This window comes from Mastacembelus armatus, chromosome 4, assembly GCF_900324485.2.
Source record: "Mastacembelus armatus chromosome 4, fMasArm1.2, whole genome shotgun sequence".
NCBI lineage: Eukaryota > Metazoa > Chordata > Actinopteri > Synbranchiformes > Mastacembelidae > Mastacembelus > Mastacembelus armatus.
In genome coordinates, this window is record NC_046636.1 from 22,952,479 (window position 1) to 22,980,442 (window position 27,964).

Sequence of the window (27,964 nt, forward strand, 5' to 3'; positions counted from 1 at the left end):
TGTTTTGTCCAGAAAATTCAGCCAGTTGTTCACTCCAATCATCAATTATATTGGCGTTTGATATAGTGGAAGGTGATATTTTACCAGTGCAAAGCAAAGCCTCTTTATTCTTTCATATGCTTCTCGTATCATGTTACCCTGTAAAATAGATTCTCATAGTATTACACTGAATAGCAGTGAAAGCAATGAATGCTCACAGAGACAACCTGAAGTACTCATTTTGTTTTTTTATTTATTACCTAAAAAAAGAAAAATGTTCTATCACAAGTCACACTGAAATGTATTGCTTAAGAAAAAAATATATTCATATATTTTTTGTTTTTTTCTTTTTTTTCATTTTTTCCATTTTTTCTTTTTCAGAAACATCTGTTGTTTCCATTATATTCCACCAAAAACAATTTTTTTTTTGTTTTGTTTCATTTCTTTTTTTTTTTTTGGACACAAGCATCAGCTGCTGCCATGTCCCAACAACCTTCTCCCCCGCTTTAAAAAAATGCACAAAGAAATACATAATTCACAGTTACCATTTTGGTTTCATAAATTATTACAGTCACACATGTGCTACACCGGTCTAGAGCTAGAACATTGTAAATTGTATTTTTGAATCCTGTTATTTTCAATAGTTGGCTACAAGAAAGAACAGGCAACTTAAATGACATGATCAGAATTCTACCAACATACTGTTTTTTTATCCTCTCTGTAATGCTTTTGTCATCTTTTTTGTTTTGTTTCATATTTTTTAGTTTCACGCAGAAGTGAGGCACACACAGAGTATAGTTCATACATATACAAAAGAAAAAAATTAAATAAAATTTGGGAGGGGCAGGGGATTAATTGTCTTTTAATAATGTTGTGTCCAAGGAAACAGGAAGTGCATGTAGTCTGGAGTCCTCAGAGGACATTTCTTATTCTGAATCAGGGCTGTTTCTTGTTAACTAAGTACTGTGCTGTGAACTTCCTCAGTTAACACAAGTTCCACAGATTTTTAGCTTATGCAGCTTGTTGGTGGGATGGCTGAATTAAGGGGTGTGAAGTTTGGACAACGGAGACCAACAAACATGGCGACACAATGAAGAAATGGGACAAAGACAATATTTGAGGAACAACACCAACCTCTGAATAGTATTCGCTCAAACAAGCTTTACCCCTAAAATCTATGACTCTCATGGCTGCAGATACTACAGTCGTGCACATCAACCAATGAAAATAAGCCTGAATCTGACACTGACACTGCAAGGGCAACATTTTAAGGCACAGAAGCCTTGACATAATAGAGACTCCACCAGCTAAAAGCACTAAACAACAGATGCCCAGTGTCCTCAGTGACACAAATTTCACCTTGATGACAACAAGTCAGACAATGATACACAGAAAGTAAAAAAAAAAAAAAAAAAAAAAAAAACATTCCCGCCCCCAATGTCCCAAGTGTCTCATTTTTTTTAGTGAAAGGTAAGGCCACTTAAAAAAAAGATGAGGTTCACCAAAAAGGTAATCTCTCACTGCAATCTCTGGGAGTGCAATTGTGGTGGGGTGGTCAATCAATCAGCCAGACAAAGATACAGACCAAGATGCCTGTCTTCTGTAGGTTTGATGGACAGTACTGTAAATCCACTGGTCTGTTGGTTCCCTGCGAATATGTCCAAATGAGCCTCAGTTGGCGGTTCAGGCTAGGAGGAAGGGAGGTGGTGAAACAGTTCATAGGCTGTCGAGGTCCTTGAGAGAGTCACGGGGGTAAAACCAGCGCTTGGGGAGTAGAGAGAGTCAGTTGCTCTTTGCTCGTCATGATCATCTTCATTGTCACACAACAGGAATGTTCAGTGCTGAGAAAGATGTGAGTCCACACTTCATGTCTTTTGGTTTTGCGTCATAATACTTTAGCAGGACACTGTTGTTCTAACATTGAAAAATAAAAGTTACAAAAACCTAACCAACAAAAGCAGCATTGTTTATTTTCTTCACAAATTCATGCATGTTGTTAACCTTCATTCCTACAGCACCAGTTTACTTTTTTCTTCCATTGATAGAAAAAAGATCAGTGTAATTTCACACTTCTGCATGCAAAGAAAAGTCACTTTTTTCCTCCCACTTTTTTTTCTTTTTGATTTAAAGTCCCCATGTGTAGCAGCAAAACTGTGAAAGGCCTAACCTGATATGTCAATGGATGTACTGGTGGAGGCACTAGATAATGATGCTGGATACTGATCCCACTTCTTCTCCCTCTTTGCCAATAAAAAAATAGAGTCGTTATTATGATGACTTAGGGCAGAGACCTGGGAATCAATCCTGTTATGCGATCCTGTTTATGCTATAAAGCAGCGACCCATGCATTCACTGCAGCTGATTTTCATGATATGGGAAACTATAGGGTTATCTGGGAGAAAACAACTCAAAATAAAACAAGGGATAGTCTAAATCAATTTATACTAAAGTCAAACATACACACACCCTCATAAACCTTTGCCAATTGTCACATTTATGTACACAAACTAATAAAACCCTCAACAAGTCCATTCAGGTCTGTGCGACATGAGGCGGGCTAGATGAACATTATTTTTCTGTATCATTTGCTGTGGCTAGGTGACCATAATTCATAAAGGAGCTAATGAATGGCTGAATGGACGTATTTGGTGGTAGTCAACGACTTGACAAAAGCCACAGAGGGCTGCTGTTTTTTGAAAACAGCAGATAGGAAAAGAAATAGATTAAAAATAGATTTTTTTCCATATACATTTTAAAGATTTTAAAATCCTCTAAAGCACTTTCTGTTAATATTAATTCTGTTTATTCATTAATCATTCCTATCAATACCCTATGTCACTGAGGTTGACTTCCATATTCTTTTTTACTTTTATTTTCAGGCCCCACGTCCACCTTCTTGCACACTTTGACCAGCTGTTATAAATCAAGAAAATGTGCAAATCAACAACTACTTTGAACTGTTATGTGAAAACCTGAATGCTTTGTGAACAATGCTACATATTTTTGTTTATAAAATATAATAATATGTTTCAAAATGGAAAAAAGAAAACCTTTAACCACCACATAACAGGTAAAAACTGGACTCTGGTTGAGATCAATAAGAATGCCCATTGTAATAATAATCCATAGTTCGGCTGTTCTGCCTCTGTTGTGGTTAGGAAACACTGAGGCATCTGGTGCTCCTGTCCTGTTAATAAGTCCAGTGTGGATCTCTTCATTCTGTCCAGAGTGTGCTTAAAAAAAAACAAATCTTAGAAAACAAAATCTGAAAATACCACCACCACTACCCACCCACTGAATTCTGCTATGCTCAAGTTCAGGTATGGTCTATGTGATCATACCCTAAACGTCTTGTACACTATTAAGTCCAGATGATGCTCGCCCAAATCCAAGCACCACAGGAAAGTTCTCTTGCTATTGTTGCTGTTCACAAGATCAACTGTGAAAGACAATGGGATTAAAGTCTGCAGGGAGCCTTTTTTTGTGTGACAGATGCCTATCACAAGGACAACTTTGATTTCCTTTTTGCACAGTTTTGTGTCAACTCCTGCCAATCCACTCCATCAAATGTATCTCTAAGTAAATCCCAAGCAATGCTTTGCACATCTTTAAATCTAACTCCCACAGCAAATGGGATCAGATGGCTCAGGCCATGACAAACTCAGATTTCAAGTCAGCCTTGACATCGGGCTTCCACACTGAATCATCAAAGTCCAGGTCCAGGGAGCCCTCGCTGGACATGCTGCTGTTGCTGTTGCTGCGACCAGCCTTGCGGTTGGGCAGCCACTGATAAGGAGCACGCTGGTCCCTCCTGGCCTTCCTGCGCAGGCGTTTCTGCTGCATCAACAGTTGCAGGCGTTCCACCTTACAGCGCGTTGCACGGTTCTCAGTCTGACGCAGACGGTCACCTGGACAGAAGAGAGGGGAGACAGGGTCAGACATTTGGCATGAGGGCTAGTCTATTTACAGCTAACAGAATTTACACTAACAAGTTAGAGGTGGATGTTGGTGTGGGTATAGCAGGCAGGACATAAAGATCCACAGCCTTGATGATAATACTAACACATGCTAAGATCATTCCCCTGGCTCTGACATATACACGACATGCACACTATGTAACACTGGAATCCAGTGCTTAACCTCCCCCACTGCATCATGAGCCCCCTCAGCACTATTTCATGCCCTTATCACCGAGCGGGAAGACCTTCTTAGACATGCATCTCCTTGAGAACCAATTGCAAGGCCAAAAACACACAAACACAAGCCAAAGATGACACATTCTGATAATGGCCTGAGGTATGTGCACACGTAATTGCAGATGACATCCATCTGTGACTGGATGTGCTACTAAGTGCATTTCTAGTTGTTGATGTGCCTATAGTAGATTCCAGTCTCGAGGGAGAGGCCTTGCATAGCACTGCGAATGCTTTTCTACAGTGGTCGAGTCGAGCCTAATTCCATTTATGCGTATATTCAGGAGCATGGAAGGAAGGGAAAGCAACCGCAATCTATTAGCTAGCTCCATTAGTATCTGTCTGGAAATTAAATAATTAAATAATGGGCTAGAATGTCAATAAACCGAAGCACAGCGGCCATCTCAGCCTCTGCTGCACGCCAAAACACACACAGAGACACTCAAATCCACATTTGAGTACATCATGTATTCACACAAACGATGTATACACTGATACACATATACACGCACTCAAACGTGCACACACACACACACACACACACAGCAGCCATAGCCGCAGTAGCTTTTAACGTGGATCGATGGCAAATTAAAAAGACCTATTGATTAAACCTTAGCTCTAGTGCAGCCATCCATCTCAGGCTCAGGACAACGCTATCGGCTTTCAATAGAAAATGCAAGCGAATGGAAATTGTAAGCAGACAGAGAGGCAGGGAGAGATGGGAGAGAGAGAGGGTTTTTTCTTCTATTTTTTTCTTTATTAGCCCCGTTTTTTTCTTTTTTCCCCAACCTCTTCCACCCTTTTCACCTCTCACACACACTGAGAGGCCTCCCTTCCCCTCCTCCTTCCTCTAGCTCCATGTCTCCCCAGAGACAGATAGGTGGGGCAGTGTGAAGAAGGGCAAGCAGAAGGGGGTTGGCGTTATGGGCTAAGGAATTCCTCCCCCCAGGGGCAAGGAGGGATACAGAAAAGGACAGAGGAAGAGGGTGAAGAGAGTGGAGGGTAAAAGATCAGCCGTAGGTGGCAGTTTTTCTGAATCGATCAGGGCCTCCTCTGCTCTTCCTCCGGAATGAATTCCGGACTCTGTGTGGGCTTAATTTACCTTTTTCCCTCATTTGCTTATCGGATCGAGCAGCGCAGAGCCTTTTCTCCAGCTATAAATATTCACCACTATCTGGCAGCGCATACTAAAGAACTAAACTGCCATCAAGCAACCTTAATGCTGCTTTTTGAGAGCAGAAAGGATGTGAGTAGAGGCACCAAGTTAACAGATAAGAATACTTCTTGACATTACAGCCACACAGACAGACTGTGGTTTTTCCACTTCCTGGCAATATGCTTTATCCTAATACAAATGCATGAGCATGCATCCAGATGCAGTGTGTGCTGTGTTTGAGGGCAGCATGTCATCTCTAGAGAAGAGGGGGCACATGGGGATGGGGAGTGGTTGTTCTCCTATATTAGAGCCATTGTTCCATTGCCTCAGCTCCATGTGACATCCATATATGCTGCTGCAAGGCTTTGTTCCCCCTCCGGTCCTCCCTCTTTGCCTTATTCCTCTCCTCTCACTAGCCAGAAGTGAAACCACCCCTTGCCGTGTTGAAACATGGCTGTACACAATGAGAGAGCACAGAGCCAATACATGCCTACATACAAAATATGTTTGTCTGAGACAATTTGCCTTTGGAGTTTAAATTCTTCATTGCATCGTGGTAGCCTCTGAAACATGTTACTGTTTTCCTTAGAGGCACATTAACTGAAATAACTTAATATATAAGAACACACACACACACACGCACACACAGCTCAAAGGGCAGTTTGGTGGTGCTGTAGGAGGTCTTGGCCTTTGGCTTGGCAAGAGCTCTGGGAATGTGCTTGGAGCTACACCAAAGTTGGTGTGCGTGTGTGTGTGTGTGTGTGTGTGTGTGTGGCCATTCATCAGCGTCACTACCGGAGCCCTGGGCGGCTGGGCCGGACACAGCTGGCCACAGGGATCTCCAGACTATGTTTATGACAGAAGGGCTATTATTAGGGCTGCCTAAGAAGGACAGACTACACACGCACACACACACACACACGCACACACACACACACACAGATACACACATTCTGGCCCATAGCCTGGCTGCAGAGACTAAGATTTGACGTGAGCACAATAACCTTAGAGGACCCACAGTGGATAAGAGATGTAAAGAATGAATGAGAAAGCAAGAGAACCCATGCTCATATAAGACCCTATGTGAAACAAAAAAGACGGATTAGGAAGCAACACTGGATATTTTCTTAGGAATGGAAGATATCTGAAGTAGACAGGTCAAGGGCACAGAGAAGAAGGAAACGGCAGTCTCTTCTTTCACTCTTTTTAACACTTCCCTGCCTGCCAATCACACCAGGACTCAGTCCTGAGCAGCACATTTTGCTATCCCCAAACTCTCCTCTCCGAAGGCTTTGACTCAAACCCCATAAACACACAGAGCACTGCAGAGAAAGACAGACACAGACGAGAGAGAGAAACACAGGGTGATCTATGAATAATCGATGCGTCAGTCAGTTTTCCTTGCCTTTGAGCCCAGCCCAGCAACACGGCGAGGACTGAGATAGGGAGCACGCGGGAGGGAGGGTGGGTAGAGTGGGTGTGTGGAGGAGGAGAGGCAGAGGATGGAGGTAGAGAAAAAAGGAGGAGGGCTGCAGTGTGCAGGACGCAGGGGGAGATTAAAGGAGCTTCTCCTTTTATTGATTGTATAAAGATTGGACTTCATTTGCAGCTGTCTTAGTGCTGTTGTTTGTTTGTTTGCCTTGATAAGCCTTGTGATCTTACAGAGAAACACTGTGTTTGCTCAGCATCCAGGGAACCAAGGGAAAGAGGGAGGGGTGGACAGAAAGAAAGAAAAAGAGAGGAGTGAGAAAGGAAGAAAAGAAAAGAAAAGAAAAGAAAATCACATTGCAGCAAAGTCAGCCTTGGTTTCCCAGAATACTGTCTGCTGTTTTTGAAGCCTTTGCCTCTATTATAGGTCAATATAATATGGGCAAAGTGAACATGTGGCAATAGTAGTATTCAACGTCATGATAAAATTTGAATTTATGGTCATACCAATGAGCCATGAGAGTTTTTTGTAAACACACTGTCTCAGTATAGCTCTCACAATATTACGATAATAGTGAAATACTGCCCAGCACCACTTTATTCTACTCCAAATTTCACTAATCCAACTTTTCTCCATTAAATCAGATTAAACGCTAAATGCTTCTGTGACCCATCAAAGTCAAGGATTTCAGCAACACCAGCTCAATGTCTAGAGGCAAACAGCTCTATAAAGAAGCAGCCTGGGGAAAAGTTCTGCTAAAGAACTGGGCAATTTGACCTATCTGCAACCAATAGTGATAATCATTATCAAGTTCAACCCTTACAAAATTAAACTGAATAATTAGACACAAGTAACCAATCAAACTGAAGGTAATATGAACAATTTGACAGCCAGTGAAAGGGCAGTGACAGCCCTGCAGGGACACAAGCTCTTCAGTGACTTTTAGACTTCATTTGCATTGTCTCTTTCCCTCTTGCTCGCCTTGTTGACAATGAAAGGGCACCTGATGTGCTTGGCTGTCTGTGCTGTGCTGCCTCGCTGGGGCATTTGTTGAGTTACCAGCACACGTGTGTCAGGCGAAAGCTCCATGTGTGACCAAAGGGAATAATGTGCCTAAGCCAAGCAGGTCAGGGCTTAAATACAGGACTCGGTGAGGTTTAGAGCACAGGCTCTTTCTTTGCGTCTCTTTCTGTCTCCCTCGCCCTTGGCCTGTCAAGTCCCAGCCAGCACAAAACTAACATGACCTGACAAATCAAAAGGGGGCAGAAGGGGCTGATGGGATGTGGAAGATTGGAAGGGGGTTTTGGAGTAGCTTTCAGAGCTAACTGTGCTAACACTGTCCCTGCACATCTATAGAGGGAGTGGGACTAAAAGGCAGCTTTATAATCCTACAGCCCTCCCCTCATCATCCGCAAAATGGCTCAGCCTGGTGTCCCTGTATGCAGCCCCTGTCCCTGGCCCCTGAACAATAGGTTTGGTGGGCAGGGGGCTAGAGGATTTTAGTAAGAGTGGGGGTGGTGGGGGGCTGGAGAGGTCCACCCTACCCTGTAAAGGAATTTAGCTAACAATCAGTCAGTCCTGGGCTGACGCACTCAGCAATACCATAAAGAAAAGCCATGAAACGGAGTTAGTCTCCCAAGCCTTTAACCAGGCACTTGTGGCCAAGTGCATGTGTGTATATTCAAGCTTTTTATTTACGCTTGTCTTCTCCCCCTCGCACATGAACTTGCAGTGGAAAGGGTAAAGACTCTCAGGAGACAGCCAAGCTATGTGACATTTTCAAGAGGCTGTCTCAACCTGAGTTTGACTACACACACACATTCACGCAAATGGGAAGTGCAGGTTATTCTTGTGGCTGAATGAAGGCAGGTTTCTGTGAACCAGAGTTAAGCAGCAGTGTTGAGTCCAGTAAGACTTCCATAAGGTGTCGGCTGATAAGACTGCCTGTGAGAGCTTAGTCATTGGCTTCCTTAGGACACCATCTGGAACAGGATACAAACAGGCTCGCAGCCTCTGTCCACACACACACCAGCACATTCATTGTCTTAGCAGGCTAAACTGTGCATGGGTGGTGATGGCTGCCCATCACTTTTTAGAAGGGTACACTCTGAGCAGGAAGTTGGACGTGGGCAGTAAAAGGGCGTACGACAGACTATTCTTTCGCCTATTCTTCTTTTTTTCCCTCTGCCCTTGGTCAATCAGTGGACACTTAGTAGACTGATGGACATGATATAAACACCCAGATGATGAATAGAGGCTTAGTGTTGTGGTTTTAACAACCCCCCTCTTCCGTGTCCTCCTCCTCCTCTTACTGCCCTCTACTTCACAAAAGCAAATTCTTTTCAGAGCTACATTTCGGAATAAATCTATCTATTTAAAGGCCGAATGAACACAGACAATGTATTGATGCACAACACAGACATGGAAACAGAGGGAGGGTGATTAGACGGAAGACAGAGAAATGGGTTTTACAGACTAGGCTGTTTTTGGACAGCAAATGGGGGAAACTGTAGAATGGACTGTTGAGTGCAGATGAAGTGAGATGACAAGAGGGTTATGTGGGGGAGGCGATTGGGGGGGGGGGGGGTCTTCCCTGAGTTAGGAAAATAAGTCTGTGTTACTCCAACTGTTCACTGAACTTGTAAGGGCGGCCAAGGTGACACTGGACATTCTCTGTCAATCTGTTTTCAGTTGCTACAAATAAAACGTCCCTATGCTTGCAACAGAAGGTCATAAGGCAGTTGACAAGTATGACAATAGAAGTGTATGCTGTTGCTTTTTTAAACATTAAACAATGAACTCCAGAATCCTGCAGACTGTTCAACAAAATCCACCAAAGACTCGCTTCATTTCCTCAACAGGAGATAAGAGGGCAGCACAGGACAATGTTGTTTCTCTCAAAACAGCCAGTATAACCTTACAACATTGACTGAATCTTATCAGCTGTGGACATCTGTCTGATACTCAACATCCTGTGTCTCTGCAAGGGAAGAAAAAAAACACCCAAGCCCTGTCCCTAAACATTATCATCTGAACTACAGCACCTGCCCCAGCCCAGCCCTTGGGCATGGGTATGTCGACGTTTGTCCAGCCCTGAGGAGCCCCAGCCCTTACATGCCACAGCTGCAGCCCTTCTTTAAGAGGTAGGTTAAGCCACTCCAAGCCTAATCTAATCTAAACATAGCCCAGCCCAGGCTTGGAGGGGTAAACCTATCTCCTTGGCGCACAAAAACAAAGCCAACTCTGCTGCCTTACAAGTGAAGCCTGACTGAACAGGTCTGGAGAAGCCTGAATTGCAGACCTCCCTCCTCCTGTATCTTCCCCTTCTCCTTTACCTCAAACCATACATGACTGCTTTTCTTCTTTAGTCTGACTTTTCTGTACTTGCTTTGCGGGTATTTCAAAGATGAAAATAAGTGTTTCAACGATATCATGACGCAAAATCATCCCAACACTGCTAATATGTCCCATAAAAACAGAAACAGAAAGACAAAGATGGCAGTGAATCATTTAGTAGGTTGCAATGTAAGAGCAGAACTCAGTAAAATGACAAGCTCTGTGCTGCAGTCATCTCATAAACACACATTCACCCCTCCAAAGCTGTGGCAACTGCAGGCACATCTGCTTCACAAGAGCTTCAAGGGAACCACAGTGACTTAATGCGTGTGTGTGTGTGTGTGTGTGTGTGTGTTCATGATATGCTTGCATGAGCAGAGGGAGTGTGAAGTAGAGTTGCTCACCAGGGGGTTTGCACATGCGGATCTGGCTCTGGCACTGCACCAGCGGATGAAGAGTCGGTGGAGGGCTGCTAGGGCTGCCAGCAGGCACAGAGGTAGCTTTGGCAGAGAGGCCCGTCATGCCAACAACCGGAGGTGAAGGAGGTGGTGAGGGGGAGGGGGAGGTGGGAGAACTACATTGGGTCTGGTAGCGGAGTTGGGTAAGGGATGGGGGCATGCCCTGGTAGTGGCGTGTTGCACTCAGGAGGTCGTTGAGAATCTGAAGGATAGTACCAATATCTCGTCTGGGACGCCCATTGCTGTCCTGGCAGTTAGGGTGCAAAGTGCCTGAGAGAGAGCAAGAAAGAGGGAGTCGAGTAGGGTTAGCTTTGAATAAAAGCAGAAAAAGTAAAAAAAACATGGAAAATAGCTGGTCATGGGCCCACATGTCCAAACCAGACCTTGAGACAAGTTTGTGTTGAATTTTCTCAGTATGTCTCATGAAGCATGCAAGTTCTCATTGTAGAGGCCTTTAGGTGGAGCTCACTGTGCACATGGTTATTACTATTAGCAGCAGTAAAAATTAACAGCAGTTCAACATCTCCTCACCTGAAAATGTCCCTGAGAAGACTCCCGGAGCGTGGTTAACAAAGCTCTCAATGATGGCGCCAGGTTTACGGGAGCGTGGCAAGGGACTGGTGCCACTGTTTTGGCTGTTGGTACTGCAGTTTGCCTGGAGGGAAAAAGAAATTGGGCACACTATAAGGAGGCTTCTAGACAAAAGCTAGAGAGTTAGGAGAACACGACTGTACACAACCTGGATTAGGGAAAATGTTCACACCCCATCCTGTGTAAACATACTGTATACATCATATGACATTCATGGACAGTATGAGGACACCTTAATGAATTGTATAAATGACTTTTATTTGGTGGTTGTAAGGAACCTCAAGACACAGAAAACCTTAGATCCTGCCAAACAAAAACACAAAGTGTATCTCAAACGTAAGATCAGACCAAACTTGGCCCTGCTACTTCACCTGGACTTAACTTGGATCCCTCAATTGACATCTGAAAGTGAAACTGATATCCAGGCAAAGGTCTCTGTCTCTGTGATGGTGTGTATATCTTTCTGTGTGTGTCACACATGCAAAACCCTGATGAGGAATTGCCATTTCCAATTTTTTTTTCACTACTACACTGGCCTGTCTTTTCTGTTTTTCTTACTGTGAACCATTTCTCCCACACAGTCCACTGACATCTGGTTCTTATTCGCTTTCCATAGTGGTGGAGCTTGGAGAGGTAGAGAAAGTATAAACAGCAAATAAATTCAGTCGGTGGAGACAAGCATGTCTTAGGGTTTTTGGAGTCATCCAGTGTTAAATAAATGATTGTAAAAGTCAATGATAAATAACTCACAACAGTGAAATTAATGATCAGTCTCCATGTGCCTCTGATTCATTAAATTCATGTGCTCTTTTTTTTCTCAAGCTCTCTATTTTCCAGTCTGTCCTATAATGGGCTTGATGAGGTCATATAGATGTCATGCCCTCCTGGTTTACGTGTGCGTGTTTGTATGCATTTGGAAAGCAGACTGGACTCCAGTGATGACTAACTGCACTGTGGTTTGGATGCACAAACACACACATCTTGGTCAAACCTTATCTAGAGAGTAAACCACAGGATCACTGTCATACTGGGAAATCCCTTTAATCGGTTTAATAGATGATGATTATGATTTTAGTTTTGCGCATGGCACTAGGGTCATAACCCATCCCCTCTATTGTTCATTCATGAGAGGCCAAGCTAGTGACATCAGTTATTTATGTAAGGTCAGCTAAGACTGACATAGGTGTAAAAATAAAACATAAACAATATGTTTTACCACCAGTATTCTTCAGGCTTACCTCAGGGCAGAGGACCGGAGCTACAGGGCTGGCCTGGCCTATGTCATGGCTTGGTTGGCCTGAGGAAGGCTGGTGATAGTGGTGATGGTGATGATGGTGATGAGCTGGAGAGCGGAAAACACCTACAGGGATGTGGGATGGGCGAAGGGAATGGGGTGGAGGGGTAGGGGGGCTACAGTGAGCAGAGGGTGACTGGTGGTACATGGGAGGTAGTGGCTGGTGGTGCGTGGAAGGTAAGGGGAAGGAAGGGGAGCTCGGGGAAGAGGGGGTGGGAGAGGTTGGGTGAGGCTGGGACAAGTGGGGACTGGGGTGACTGTGTGGATGATGGGGGTGGTGGTGGGAGTGTGGGTGAGGGTGGGGGACACGGGGCTGCCCCGTGGGCTGTTGTCCTGTTGCGGTCTCCGCACTGCCCCGAGTGATGAGGTGTCTGTGCTGGAGCTGGGGACCACCCGACTGTTGTGCCGCCAATTGGAGCTGAACGAACATCATGTGATCACCGACACGCAGTGCCAGGGTGAGGGGGGAGCGGCCAGAAAGGAAGTCACTGACCTGCGGGCAGAGAAAAGGTTGAGTTATTCAAGTCATACCTACAGTCTACAGAAAAATCATTAACACAGTTTTGCCTAAAATCAAAATTGAACAACATAACTATTATGAAAGCCAAAGCATTTCAAAAACAGAAAGACTCTCACATGCATATTGACTTCCTGCTTTGTAAATCAACAGCCTGCAACATGGATTGTAGTTAAAATACACACAAGAGCCCTTTGAGCCCCCCCTCTCGAAGAGACAGACACACCACATTAGCCCATCATGCAATCAATCACTATTCTGTAACACTGGCCTATTTACAGCTGCTGGGGAGCAGTGGATGAGGAGGCCTATTGGAAAACACACACAAATACAGCCCACTCTTGCTTGCTTCCCACTGCCCCTTAGTCCCTTCTTAGTCAGCAGTGTCATTGAGCTCAGAGACAAAGGACACCCTTCTGTCTGGCCTAGAGCCTGAAAAATCAGTCCCACGTCCAGGAAACACACCCCGCCTGCCTCTCAAGCACAGAATGGCTGATTGTCCATGGGTCTGTGGCGGATCTGGAAGGGTTGCCCATTTTTGGCGCTCTGGCAATGGCTGACAGGAGCCAAGTGTAAAGGCCTCCATTGACCCACTCATGGCCCGAATACACACAAATACACACACAGGATAGCAAAGTTGTCATGACTTGGCTCGAGGATTCACATTAAACAACAAAAGTCTTCTTGTCTCCCTTCTGCATGCTTGTGGCTCCATTGCTGTGTATTGCCACTTAGTGCTGAAGCCCATATATGTAAGTTTGTGTGTTCATTTTCTAGGGGTCACATAGATTCTTGGGTCTCAGCACTAATTATGTCTCAGGTTCTCCCCAAATAGAAGCAAACAGAAACAACCAACACTGGCAAATACAAAGTGATGCCGATGTCCAAAAAGGTTTCAACAGCCTCTACTGCCCTTGTGCTTCCAGTCCCCAGAGAGGGAGGGAGGGGGAAACCGGAAGACAGAAGCTGTACAGAGACATTATACAAGGGGAGGAGAGAGCACAAAGAGGATGGGAGTTGGAGAGAAAGAATAATGACAAGGAAGAGAAAACAAGTAATAAAGACATACATACAAAGGCAGCAAAAGAGAGCAGAGACCTCACTCCCTGTAGCTCCTGCAGCATTTGGAGTGTGCTTCTGAGATGTTGGCCTGTTGTTAACCCTGTGAATCACCAGACTTTGCCCTCTATCACTTCTCTCCCTTTTCTTCAGCTTATTTATTTCTCTATCGACCGCTGCCTCTCTGTTGCCAGGGTGACCTTTGCACATTGGTATTGACATGGTGTGGAAAATAGGATGGGGAGAGAGGAGAGGCAGGTGAAAGGATGAGGGGGCTGGGAAGATCTGATGGCTGCATTTCAACATGTAAATAATCAACAGCCAAGGCATACAGGCGGCTGCAGGATAAACAGAAATGCAGCCTTTTCAGAGTGTGAACTCAGCCACTAATGGTTTGTTGATACAGTCCACACCCACCATGATTACCCTGAGGTGGTAAGACAATAAAGTCAGCAGCCCCACGGCAGGATGTGAAGTGAGGAGGAGAACAGGACAGGGTGTTGAGTGAGATGGCTCTAGGAAACTTCATGTACAAAAGGTCACCTGATTGACAAGATGTGTGTGTGTGTGTGTGTTTGAGACTCAGGGGTACAAAGAGTAGGGGTACAGAATCCCAAAGTGGGTGGGGGGAGACAGAGAGAAGAACAGAGGAGGAGGGGGAGGAGACACTGACCGTGTCTGTGACTGACAGCTGTCAAGAGCCAACGGTTCACCAACCAATAACATGCACACATACACACTAACAGACACACAAAGTTAGCGGAACAGAGGGAGACCATCAACCCAGTTTAGCTAGAGGGAGAGGAGGACGATGGGGGAAAACACAGCTGAGAAGTGATTATCTGTTTGTCCGTGGTACATTCAGACCTCCTGTCCTGTCTCAGTGTTCAGCTCACATGGGTTAGTTCACACCTGGCATCAGAATCAGTGACCATTTGTGATCGGCCTTTGCTTCCCTGCTGACTGATCTGTGGAGAACCTGCAGCTACCACTAAACAGAAAACTGTACATTTGTGCTCAGCCACAGACCTGCTGGAGAAGACTGAAGATTACACCTCGTCAGAGGGACACATTTGCATTCACAATGTTGTACATATTTAAGTGCATTTTGAGAGCAGTCATAGCCATATACATATCTCTTTCCTGGAAAGAGATCATCCAACATGTGATCTAACATCAAGTCTGAACAAGGCCATTGCATTATCATTCAGTTTTTCTCTGTATATGTGTGTGCAAAAGAAAGTGAGAAAAAAAGGCAGAGAGTGAGTGACAGCAGGAGAAACAGAGAGGAGGCTTGATTACCCTTATAATGACTGGTGTGGATTATTCAAAACCACCAAGATGAAATTCATGTACTCCTACTGAGCACCCAACACCACATGGCAGGCTTCAAATTAGCCTGTGAGACAGGCAAGCTTTCTCCCTCACACTTAGTTTTTTTTTTCTTCTTTTCCTTCTTCCAGTCAATTTTTGTCACTCCTGGTCTCTGAGTCTCAGGCGTTGACTCATAAAGTCAATTTATAAGTTGTTCACATGAGCCACACTTAGTCTCACATACTTCAGTGCTAAAAATGCTTACAGAAATCTCCTCCTCTGTAACCAGGCTTGTGACTCATATGGGGTCTCTACACATATATACACCACCCACCACAACGTCTTCTTTAAGCAAGAAATTAAAAGGCCACAAACCCACATAAACATAGACATCTCATTTTGCAGTATAAAATGACAGGGGACATCTAAACTGAACTCGTATCCTTGCGGTCAACTTTCTTTTGCCTCAAAAGATAAATAAATGGAGCCAAAGTAAACGTTCAGGTGTGGAATTCTTCTCCAAATGAAGAGCCGCATTACTTTCAACTGACAAGCTGTTTCACAGACACTCCCAAACATCCAAAAAAAGAGGGCAAGGAGCTTGTGTAGCTGGGAGCTGGGAGCTGTGGAGTGGAACACCTGAAATAGGGCCCATTTCCTGAGGGAAGGGAGGAGGCGGAGGATGATACAGTGAGGCCCGCCTGCCTGCCAGAGGGTAGATTGGCAAGAGTGATCGTGTAACAACAAGCCTCTTCCAGACGGACAGAGACTTGAGAGAAACAAGGGGAGGGAGTGAGTTAGAGAGTGGTTGTGTGTATGTGCATATAGGGGGGAAGGAGTTCTCTAGTAGTGGAGAGCTGGCTAGCGAACGACTCCCAGAGGTCTCGGCTAGCAGCTCAGCTCCAGTCCAAACATGCCTGTCTGCTCTCAGGAGCACAGCCAAGACAGCCTATGTGGTTGGCTACCATTGACGTCAGGACAAACACCAGATAGAGCTTTCTGGAACATCGCAGGCAAACAAAAGAGAGCTTCTAGGCTTGTCTTTAAGTCTGCAACCCTCCTCCTCTTCCTCGGTTTCATTTTCCACCTTTCTCCACAGAGTGCACTCGACAAATTCCAAGCCTTTACAAGAGCAGCTTACGGCTGTCTATGGCGGTTTGTTATGAGACACAGAAGACAAGGAGAGTGGAGGGCCCCACGTTTGTTGTGTTAAGGCAGACGGAGAGAAGCCTGCCCTTCATTGTTCACTTTCTCATGCAGCAGTAGTGGAATGCAAAGACCAGAGAAGCTCATGCTTGACAAACAAGGTGTGTGTTTGCCGAAAACAGCATACAAAGGTGATTATGCTGCATTGGCAATGTCATGACAGAGTTTATTCAGGGTACAGGTGTTAATAAAGAGCTGTTCCATGTAACTGTCAGTGCCACTCCTCTTTACCAACTGATCTCAAAAGCAGTGCTATTAACCATTTTGTTTTGGCTGTTGGTATTGTTTTAGCAGGAGGCTTTGCATGTTATGCAGTGGTAGGAGAGAATATGACAAGGGGCAGGCAGTGAAGGAGAGGTGGAGAAAAGATGGAGAAAAGTGGGGGAAGATGGCATGAGAGTGGGAGGGAGTAAGGATGTGAGGGGGGATGGGGGATGCGGGTGATGGGGGTAGGGTGTCAGAGTGGTGGTGCTGGGTGATGAAATATTCAGTGAGAGTATGCCTCTGGCTCCTTCCCTCTTTTTTTTCGACATCTCTGGCTGACAGTTTTATTTATTGGGGTCCCTGTGGTTCAAGGAACTCATTTGCAGTCGTTCTTCCTTTGCACACTAAGCAAACTAAGGGAGGGTGATAAGGAGTGAGGGAGGAAAAGAGAGGCTGAGGGAGAGGGAGGGTAAGATAGAGCATGCTGGCAGCACTGAGCTGACATTCATGAACAACTGAGCAGCTTTGTACTGGAGAAAAGAGGATAGAGGAGGGGGTGGAGAGAGGGAAGGCCGTGTCCTCCAGCCATATTCTGGTTCCAGTGCAGCTGCTACCTGTCGAACCGCCAGGTGAATGGTATGGTTAAAAAAAGCTGCTTATTAACCTGTCTATCGACATAGGTGTTTTGATCACACCAGGACAGTATTGATAGTCTCTGTGCAGGCATACACTGACTAAAGATGCAATAACAGGTTTTCAAAAGAGAGAAGGGGAAAAAAAATCAATGACTTGCACCATGCCCCAAATTCTAAAAGCAGCCAGGAGCTTTTCAAAGGCTCCATTAGAAAGATAGATGTCTGTAATACTGCCTGATAAGAAAGAGGGCTGAAAAGAGCAAGAGAAGACCAGCTAGCCATCACTGAATTTGATCACCCGAGTGAAAAGAGAGATCAGAACTGCAAAGTTCAGGTTCCTGCTGAAACCACTCATCACACTCTAGCTGTGCCAACAACTTGTCAGCTACGCTGAGCAGATTCACATGCACATACAAGCCTCTCAACCCCCAGCCCTCATGCATTAGAGCCAAGTCAACAGTAAAAGAAATCGCTTTAGCCTGCTGCTCACACTTCTCTTATTTAACTTGATGCAGTTTATACCTGCTGATTAATTTAATTTTTTGACCTGCATCTTTTCGTTGCAGAGGAAATAACATCTCTTTGAGCTATATAAGTGGGAGCAGTTAAAAGGAAGCAAGGCTGGAGAGGAGTGTGAGTGATGTGGTAATAAGAAGTGGCTACTGTGAAAGTGCAAAGAATGCTGTATTTTCATGTTTTTTTATGTCACTTAGTGGAATGACCTGGGTCTTTTGACCCCACCTCTCTGCTTCTGCAGTAGGATATACCTAATGGACATGATGCCTGATTAGATTTGCTGGTGGCTATCAGACATGATATTCCTGGCCTCCATCCTCCCACACAGTAGCCCCACTAGTCACGATGTCTGCTACTTGAATCACAAAAGCTCAGTGTCGCCAGGGAATGGAAAACAATGATGGTCACGACTCAAATATGGAGAAATAAGACTCCTATTGCCGCTGAACAAGGGAACACACAAAGATACAGACATTAAAAATGAATGTTGGCACATGCACACACACATGTGAGCAGATGCATATACACAATAGGACAATGAAATTCTTTGCAAAATCCGTCTCTCCCTTGATTGCCCTGCAACACACCTTGAGTCCCTCCACCCTCACACCCTCACCCTCCACAGCTTCCCCCTCCCACTGTGTGCTTTAAGCGTCACAAAGGAGATTACACAGGTGCAAAAATACTGCATGATCAGCTTATTAATGCAATTTTCAAGGCCAGGATTTACATGAGCAGGGACTGAATAGGCCTTCAGATCAGCATTGTCTTTTATTCCATACACAATTTGATTTACACATTCAGCAACAAATTAATTTCTGTAGCTTTTATTTAGGTAACAAAAAGCAAATTACCATTCTAAAGAGCAGAGACTCCCTCTCTTAAGCTGCATGCATATAAAAAGCCTTCATTTCAATGGCAGGGGAAAGGACAGAGGGAGCTGCATGATATAAAAAGGGGAGGATCCTCACATATTGACCAATAAACAGTCATTTTTCAATTCCTTGCACTCCCAAATCCTCAATACAATTACACTCCAATGATTTCCAGTAGTGTCAACCCTGCTGATTAACTACAGTTTAGATAAGGCAGTGTACAGAGTGCAGGACTGGAAAAAGAAACATATTGACCATCTGCATTGAGCTGTTTTACACATGGTCATGTATGGGTATACATACATGCACAGGTACATAGTTTATTGTCCCTTTAATACACACCGTTCTCCCAGTATTAAGCTAAAGCCTGTTGTTGTCGTTTGTCTTAATTTCCATCCTTTCATTACGCCCCCACCCCCAGCAAATTTCTTCATCTGTGAGTTAGCCAAGCATGTGTATTCATCCTTCCCATTACCTCCAACCCACAGAAATTGCACACACACATCAACATGTTACAGAATGACTTATGCAAAGTGCTCCCTTTCAAAGCTCTCCACCTGTCTGGCCTGCCGTGGCACCCCCCTGAGGGAGGCAAAGCCGAGGAAATGAATTTAGGGTGACCCAGAGGTGACTCGCTGCAGATTGTCAGAAGCCACTGGTTTGCATCTGTCCACTTCTAGACACAATGACAAAACTGTGCCATATCTGGGTCTGTCTTTTCTAAAGAAGGAAAAAGGGAGTGGATGAGGACAGGAGGTGGCTGATGGCAGGGAGCATGAAAAGTAGAGCAGATATGTAACGGCATATTCCATGGGGACATATGGAATGGCAACACATAGCCTCCTCCCAAAGCAGTCTGTGCTTAGTGTTCAAGGCAAAATTTGTCAATCTGTAGCTTGCTGAGCCCCACTCCAGCTGGGCCGTGCATTGATTTTGGAACCAGTCTGAGCTGCACACAAATGGGTATAGTTGACACCTATGGATGTATGGAGGATAAAAATGAATCGGGGGATGGGGTAAACTTAAAGAGTGACCCTCACTTATTGTTGTGTGGTCTGAGGGTTTGTCAGTAGGGCAGGTTTGGCGCTCAAGCTTTAAGACAGGAACAAAGAGGTGGCTGCATGGGGGAAGGGTAATGGGGGGATGGTAAGGGTGATGCCTGCCTGGCTGGTTGGTTTTTATTCTAACATCAATGTGCATCAATGAGCAAACAGTCCCTGTGTGCTGACAGGGACATACAGTCCTTCTCTTTCTGTCAAAATACTGAGATCAATAGATTGAGGGCTAATGTCACTACCTAATATGCCCAAAAAGTGCATATTGCTTTCATTTCCCTTTCATTTGTAAGTATACATTCATTTTATTACTCAGATCAGACATTTTCTCATTCTCTGTGGAGGATCAAAAATCCTCTTAAATATATCCTTTCAATTCTAGAGTGTGTGTGTGTGTGTGTGTGTGTGTGTGTGCCCGCGCTTGACTGCATATGTAAGCTGTATACACAGCCTCTATTTAGACGGCAGAATGAGAAGAGCATAGCGCAGGCAACTGTATTTTGATGGGCTGTCAGGAGGCAGTGGCTTAATACAGCTTAGATGTCATGCAAAAAGTCTAGTGAGATGCCAGAGGAGGTATTAAGGCAGCCAGGATTGTCCTCACTAAAGAAGCCAGTCATCACAGTCAATGTGAGGCAGCTAGCTAGACTTGCAGACCACAGCACATTTAAATTATAGGGCCCTGGTAGAGCTGTTAAGCAAAAACAAGAGCAGGAGAAGGAGAAAAATGGGGAGATGGAGCAAAAAAAAAATCTCCTTCGATAATTACTGGGGCTGAATTTCCTTGAAACAATTTCTAACATTATCTAACTTGCACCACATAAGACTGAAACAGTCCTGGAAGCTGTCATTTTTTCTGTGCTTTGTTGGTTCCGATAGTTTTCGACACCTGTGCTTATCTTGATTAGGAGAAGAAGGCATAAGGTGGTTCGCTCAGCCCAGCCTTCCATAGATAAATACAATTCCTAGGAAAACACTTGATCTGGAAATGAGATCTCACATGACCAAAATATATGGAGGGGTGAAAGGTTATAAAAAGTCCAGGTGTTCATACCCACGTCTCCTAGCACTACCACAGCTAACAACTACCTCACTTCTCCCCAGGGCTATTTTGGGTATATGACCATATCAGTTATCGTGTCAGACACTTCTAAGAGCTAAGTGCATTGATTGATTTTTGATAGCACCAGAGTTGGGGTGGAGAAGGAAATGAGGGAAAGCTTTTGTGTTCCTATTTTCTAATCTTACTCAGATCTGTAATCTCACCACAATCTATATCATTCCATTCTGATTCATGAATTATAAAGAGGAATCAATTTTTGTGGACAAAAACACACTAAAGCAGCTTTATGCCTTTATTTTATCCTTTTACAGTGGTATCATTTTAGCTGTGCCCATTCTATCCCTGCTGCAGGATCATGATTTACATCTCAATAAATATGAATGTAACACTAAGGTGTGGTAAGCAGTTCTAGCAAAAAACGCTCACATGTGACTCATACTGAACCTAACAGTAATAGAGTTATATAGCCAGAGTAATCCTCTCTTCTGGGTCGGCAGTTGAATTGTCATGTGTTTCTGGTGAAAACGACAGTCACTCATGACTGCCCAGCAAAGGCGTACCACATGATGGGCAAGACTCGTTTCCATCCCACTACCACCCTGACATACACACAGACATCCAGTAACAGACACGCACGCATCCACTTGCACACACCTACGCACATGCAGCGATCTGCTGTCAGTGCTACGAGATGCATGCTGAGTTCACACACACAACAACGCCAGGATTTCCACCATAAAATTATCAGCAGGGAATGACGCCATATCAAACAACACGCTATATCTGAAGTTCCCACATCCTCTGATAGAATGAGGTGTACAGTGTTGTTCATCTGGATGTAACCGCTGCATTGCTAATACACTTAAATCCTTATATCAGCATCCTCTTTCACCATCATGTACTGTTTTGACATCAGTTAGCAGTGCACTGATGCCATGTTATGTACTTCTCAGTGTTACCAAACGCTACGAAAGGAAGTTGATATGAGTCAGTCAGTCAGCTGCAGAGTATTTCATACGTCACAGTGTGTGCATTCAGCCTTATCGCCTCTTTTCTCGCCTGTGCTCTTTCTGTGGCCAGCAGGCAGAACCCTCCTTATTCACTTTACTGTCACTATTGATCATTTTGGTGAGTCATGCAACGCTGAGTCAAACTTGTACTGTATTACAGCAGGCCTGCAGAGCTCTTTCACTGTAAGCATGGGTTGTTGGCCCCACTCAGGCTATGTATGTTAGGCTTCCAGGAACCCTATGCTAATAATGAGTGAGAAGGCTGTCATTTGATGATCCAGCACTCTGTTTATGAGTGAGTGAGACTAGACTCAATCTCCATGCAGCCACAGCTCACTTCCTGGAAACTTGCTTGTGCGTGTGCGTGTGCATGTGTGTGAGTGCATGTGTGTTAGAGCATGATGCAGAAGGGCTGAAGCGAGAGTGAAGATGAAGGTATCAACAGAAAGGTGGAAGTGAGTTTTATGTGCTTGTCCTCACAGCTGCTCACAAACAAGCCTTTCCTCTGTGGCATTCACCCTGGATTCCTGCAGTGGCGTGCACATGCACACATACACACTATCACATATGTTACTAGGATACAGGAAGGTGTTGCTGCTTATTATATCCTAAAAGCTCACACTGGATGTCTAGCTAAGCTTGGCTTTTTCAAGAGGCAGAGATTAGAAAAGTAAATAGGCTTGTGCTGGTACAGCCTGCTCATCTCATCTCATCTCATTTCATCTCTGTCTGTCTCTGTCATATCTGGGTGTTGCTCTGTGCTTAACCAAAGCTTCAATCTCCCATACCCCCCATGCAAGCACACACACAAAAAGGGTCAAAGCTCAGTTTAGACTGCAGACCCACATCCACAATATTTCAAGCGCAACACAGACAGTCTCTTACCTGAGTTTCTGTTAGGCTCTCCAAGGCTTGCATTACTGACTGTTCAGGTCTTGATGCTTGAGACTGTACAGATAGGAAAAGAATATGCTTACAAATAAGTTTTACTGCACTGAAAATAAACAGTTTCCATTGTAAAATAATATATATGCAGGGTGTGCTTATGTACTGCACTTGTTATAAATATCTGTACACCAAACTAAAATAAAATCCCAGTCAGGTAAGTCTTACCATTAATCCTGCTTCAACTGTTGGTACAAGTGTTAACTTGCTCCCATCAGAGATGCCAAGATCCTGGAGTTTGCCTGAACTTAGTCGCCTGCAGGGTTAGAGAGAACAAGATAATTAGACTGTGCTGACAATATCTTCTCTCTTCAGACACACAAACACCCTTCAGCCAGGGGGGGCAGACAGACTTCAAAACTAGTTTGGAAAAGAGCCGTGGGTGAAAAGCTCCATGAAAGAGAAATATTGATTGGGCTGTCATATTTCAATTTCAAGTATAGTCGAGCTTGACAACTGCTCACAGTGCATATTTGGCACTACTGCCACTTGCCTAAGTGGAGGTAAGTATTTTCTTCTGGCATTTTGAATTTTGAAAAGCATAAACTCCAAGCTGAAACAAAAGCCACAGTCCTCTTTAATAATATAAAGTAATAGAAATAAAAATATAAGCAGTAGGAAAAAAAATGCTGTTATTGACATTGCAAACTATTGTTCTTAGTGAAACTGTAAAGATTCATTTTACAGAAGGTTTTGATAAATACTACATTTCTAAGACTTTACAATTTAATGTTTGATACAGAGCAGAAGCATCTCTCCTACAGGATAAAGCTTTTCTCTTGCAGGTCACAATGTACTAAAGCCACACACACCCAAGTGTAGTGACTCTTTACCTCCTGTAGTCTCGGGGAGGATGTTTAGGGTAGTCTGCTGTGCAGGCATGACCCAAATCTCACCCCATTCAGCTGAACAAAGGTCTAAGCACAGACTTGGTCTACAGTTTGAGGTGCAAAAGGGGATTAAAAAGGGGGTTTCGGGTTTTAAAGAATGATTTGATTTATTGAGTGATTACAATAAATGAGAGGGGATGGAGGTTGGAAAAACAATTCTGCATAACACAGCCTGTGCTATTGTTAGCCCAATTTATCTGGGAACTGCCTAATACTGTAGGTTTCAGTTAGTTTTAAATAATAATGGTTTCAATTATTCCCTCACCCATGCAGCTCTGCCCTAGTGTGCTATTACAGGACGATTTCCTGAGTACTCAGGAAACTGGCCAGTCGCTACCTCACACCAAGAAATCCACTGAAACCATTAGTATGCTTACAAAGAGACTGGCTATTGAAATACAACTAGACTCACCTCACAGTCCAATCAGAAGATAGATCCACCTTCCATCATACAGCAATACGTCAACAGACAAACTATAGGTATGCCTACAGCAGCAGTGTAAATAAATTACGGTCTACGAGGTCTGTGCGACTTTACTCATAAATGTTTAACGTGTTTAATTCTAACAGCATTAGCAATTCAGTCAGGCTTCGGTATTTACAATGAAGGGTGGATGAATCAATGCAAGTCTGCAGAGCGCCATGTCAATACTGTTCCAGTGACCGGTGCGTCCCCCGTGCGTAATTCCAATACTGAGCGTCTTGATGGCCAGTAGCTTCCTTGAATGTATTGATGACCAAAGCAACCAAGACTGTGCCTGATGCTCTCGAGTGCAACATAGATTAAAATATATCACTGCAGGCCTGGAGCATCAACGCACCCAAATTCAGTTTATTCACATTTTAAACCGCGGAATAGTCTGTAGATTACGGTTTATGATGTCAGCGTATAAGTACAGTCTCACGCACCGGTTGGCCCTTTAAAACAAAAAACGCAAAATACTTTTTTTTCTTTTTCACTCTACAATTATTCTCCTTACATAGAAAAATACTTAGAGTAAAACCGTGTGGATAATGGTTCTATCGGGTTTACTCACGTTTCTTTGTGTAGAAGAGCGAGTCTCTCTTTTGGTACTTTGAGTCTTTGCGAAAGCCTCCTCTTCAGTCCCTCCACGGTCTCCTCCAGGGGCAAGGAGAGCTCGAAGCGTGTGCCGGTGGTGGAGTGAATGTACAGGTTCATGGAGGGCTCAGTCGGGACAGCTTCGCAGGACGAAGCCCCGCGACTGGTGCAGCTCCGGGCGCTGGGATGCTGGTCCATCCGATAACCTGTGGTCAGAGAAGGGGGAGACAAGACGAGCAGAGCCGGGGATGAACGAGGTGAGGAGAATGGTGGAGCAGACCCGCTTCAGCTACCGTCCCTTGCTCTGTTTGCAAATGAAAGGCAGCATTCAGGCAGCTTTCTCTCTAGCTCTTCGTGCCTCCTTTCTCTCGCTCTCCGAGAGTCAGAATAAAACCCAGTCCGTCTTCTCTCCGGTCGATATCATGAAAATATTCCCCCGGGCAAGTCAACTACATAAGGCTTGGTTTCTCTTTGTCTGATCTTTTTTTCTTTGTTTCTTTCCAACGTGCAATCAAATGTCGTCTTAAATGCTACATGTATGTGCAAATGCCAGGCAGAAACGCAACTATGTTGTCAGCATAAAATGCCGTGGACGCTCATTTACGCAGGCGGCTACCTTTAAAACAAAAAACTGCCAAGTCTAATAAAAAACAATACAAATTCCTCTTGGGGTTTGGAAAGCGTTTAGAGGATTAGATACAGAGTCCGTGAGCTGCAAAGCCTCATGCGGCTAATAGCGAAGGGCTCTCCGCCGCGCACTCATACCCACGGCAGCTCTACTGAAATATCGACAATGAACATAGTCACAAAGTATCCCACTTCCACCATCGATAAAATACGCCCACAGCCCCGACACAACCCGACCAATCACAGGACGGCTCCTTCAGGACGCTGCAGATCTCAGCCAATAGAAAGATGAGATCCACCCCCACGTGGAGGGCAGGCGACTTTAAGCCATTCATAATAAATTACAGCAAAGAACAAAATATGTGCCCATACCTCAGGAGCCCACAGCAGCTGTTCTTAAACTGAGGAGCGCGGTCCTTTACAGCCCACTGGAGGGTTTGAGGAGGCCCCAATTAAAATGACAAATTCTTTATTTTCTGCTATAACTAACTTACTTACACGCTATTAATTAGCCCTTTTCGAGAAGTAGATATATCAGCAAACGATGCTGCCAAGTAGCCAACTTCCTTCGTTATAGCCAGGACTGCTTCTGCTCACGCTTTTGATCTGTGCAATCTCCAAAAATGTTGCGTGTGTGAGGGTCCTCGGGCTCAAAATAGCAATCCTTAAAACAACAGCTGCCAGTCTCTTTTCAGGAACATTACAGTCAACATAGTTTAGATTTGACTGACTCGACTGACTCGAATTAACTGATTTTTGCTGTCACATCGGGCTTGGAATCGGTAGCTCTAGCGTGGATATAGGTGCTGTAGAGATCTGCTATGAAGCACAGTGGTTACACTCTTCGTTGGTAAATCTAAGTTATCAGATGCAGTGTAATTGCATTAATAGTGCTGACGCCATCCTCTTTCCTCTGGTCTCAGCAACATGCAGAAACCATTAAAGTGATCGGCGGATAGTAGGCTGCGCAATTAACACACTGGAGGGAAGGGGAGGGGTTCTCCACAACAGGGAGAAACCTGACTGTGTAAACGGGGTATATAGGCCACTACATGTGCCAAAGCCAGAGAGAACGTACCGCACAAAGGTCAATGATGCACATGATATATAATATGACTGGATAGTTTCCTACATGCAAGGAGTTGGGACAGTTCCCGGTGCTGCGCAAGTTCATGTTTTCCAGTTTGAGGTGACTGAAAATGTTCCAAATAAATCCCCAACATGACTAAACGGGGCAGTTATCACAGGTGAGACAACGAGCCCATCTATAATAAACACAGAGCTGAGTTCACCTCTTCCAAATCAACTCAAGCTTAGAATGAACAAAGATGCTCGACCGCCACCCAGTGGCCAAGGGGGGAAGTTTCACTATCAAAACTTACAAGTAATTGAAAGTTTACTTGTTCGACACAAAGACAGATCATTTAGTGAGTGCATCATAGAGAACTGTCAACAATACAGATTCACTGCTTTTTGCTTTAGGTTCAATCATAGAATGAGCTCATGTCCTCAGCTTGACTGTCACTACAACAGTGTCATTTAATAAAGTCCTTATTGTAAATCAAAACAAAAAGGATCAGCAACGACTTACTGTCAACTACTAATTATAATTTAAAGTAACACTGACATTCCACTGTCCTCGATACCGGCGCCAGCCTTATTAGGTTAATCGTGTCCACAGAATTTACATAATTGGCTGCTCGTCCATTCACTTCAACGCATGAGTTTATCGATCTGTGATCGACTGCTTGTGCCATCGCTTTCTTGCCCACCAGCGCAATGTAGCCTGTGCCAAACTTTTGTCAGGGACTTAGCAGCCCGGTGAGGATGCTGAAATGTTCAAATAATACACTTACAAATTGGTCGTAACATGAAAGCGCACTCACCAATTATTGTGGCGAAAACTGTGACGTTTCGCGCAGAAGTCTGTGGTGTTCCAGTCTGTTCCCCCAGCTTTGGCATGTAAAGTGAACCCAAGCAGTGACAAAACTCGCAGAAATCCAAACACTTGCAACATCCACAAAATGTTTTTTTTTTTTTCAGTAACTTCTCTGGCAGGCTTGTCCGTGTCCAGCGCTCGTCGTTACGCACCAGGAATCTGGACTCCCGGCCAGTAAGGAGCTGCAGCTATGTCCAATGCCTGGTGCGTCTTGTTGGTATACCGGCGTCTTTCTTGGTAATAAAAGTGTACCGGGAAGGTGAGACACCCCTTACCAGGCTCTTCTCGGATATGGGTGGAGAGTAGTGTTCTTGTTATGTCAGCGTGTGATTTAAGGTGGCCTTCCTTCGCGGTAACCGCCTCTGTCCAACATGTCCCCGTCGGTGGGAAGGAATGTGCCTACGCAAAGCGGCTACAGATAAAGATATCCAGTTGTGTAAAAGCCTCGGCTCTCTGAACAGCAGAAAGGCCTTTTCATGGTAGTAGATACCTAAATAGAAACAAAACCCCATCAGCCTCTGGTCCGCCACCTTAACAAAATGTCAATGAAACGAGTGCTATGGTGATATCAGGGGTGTTGACACTCTGACGACATAGAGAAAAATGTCGCCGG

At 44.5% G+C, this 27,964-nt stretch overlaps 1 protein-coding gene across 1 annotated transcript; it reads right to left on the reverse strand.

Moving 5' to 3' along the window:
• Positions 1 to 207: 207 nt before the first annotated feature.
• On the reverse strand, positions 208 to 27,852 carry midn (midnolin). Its single transcript, XM_026304727.2, has 8 exons — positions 27,299 to 27,852; positions 24,763 to 24,991; positions 23,004 to 23,091; positions 22,776 to 22,838; positions 12,381 to 12,929; positions 11,083 to 11,206; positions 10,498 to 10,821; positions 208 to 3,887 (listed from the first exon to the last, which is right to left on the reverse strand). Exons 1-8 carry the CDS (start codon positions 27,372 to 27,374, stop codon positions 3,625 to 3,627), a joined length of 1,716 nt encoding a protein of 571 aa, XP_026160512.1. The 5' UTR covers positions 27,375 to 27,852; the 3' UTR covers positions 208 to 3,624.
• Between the last annotated feature and the right edge of the window lie 112 nt (positions 27,853 to 27,964).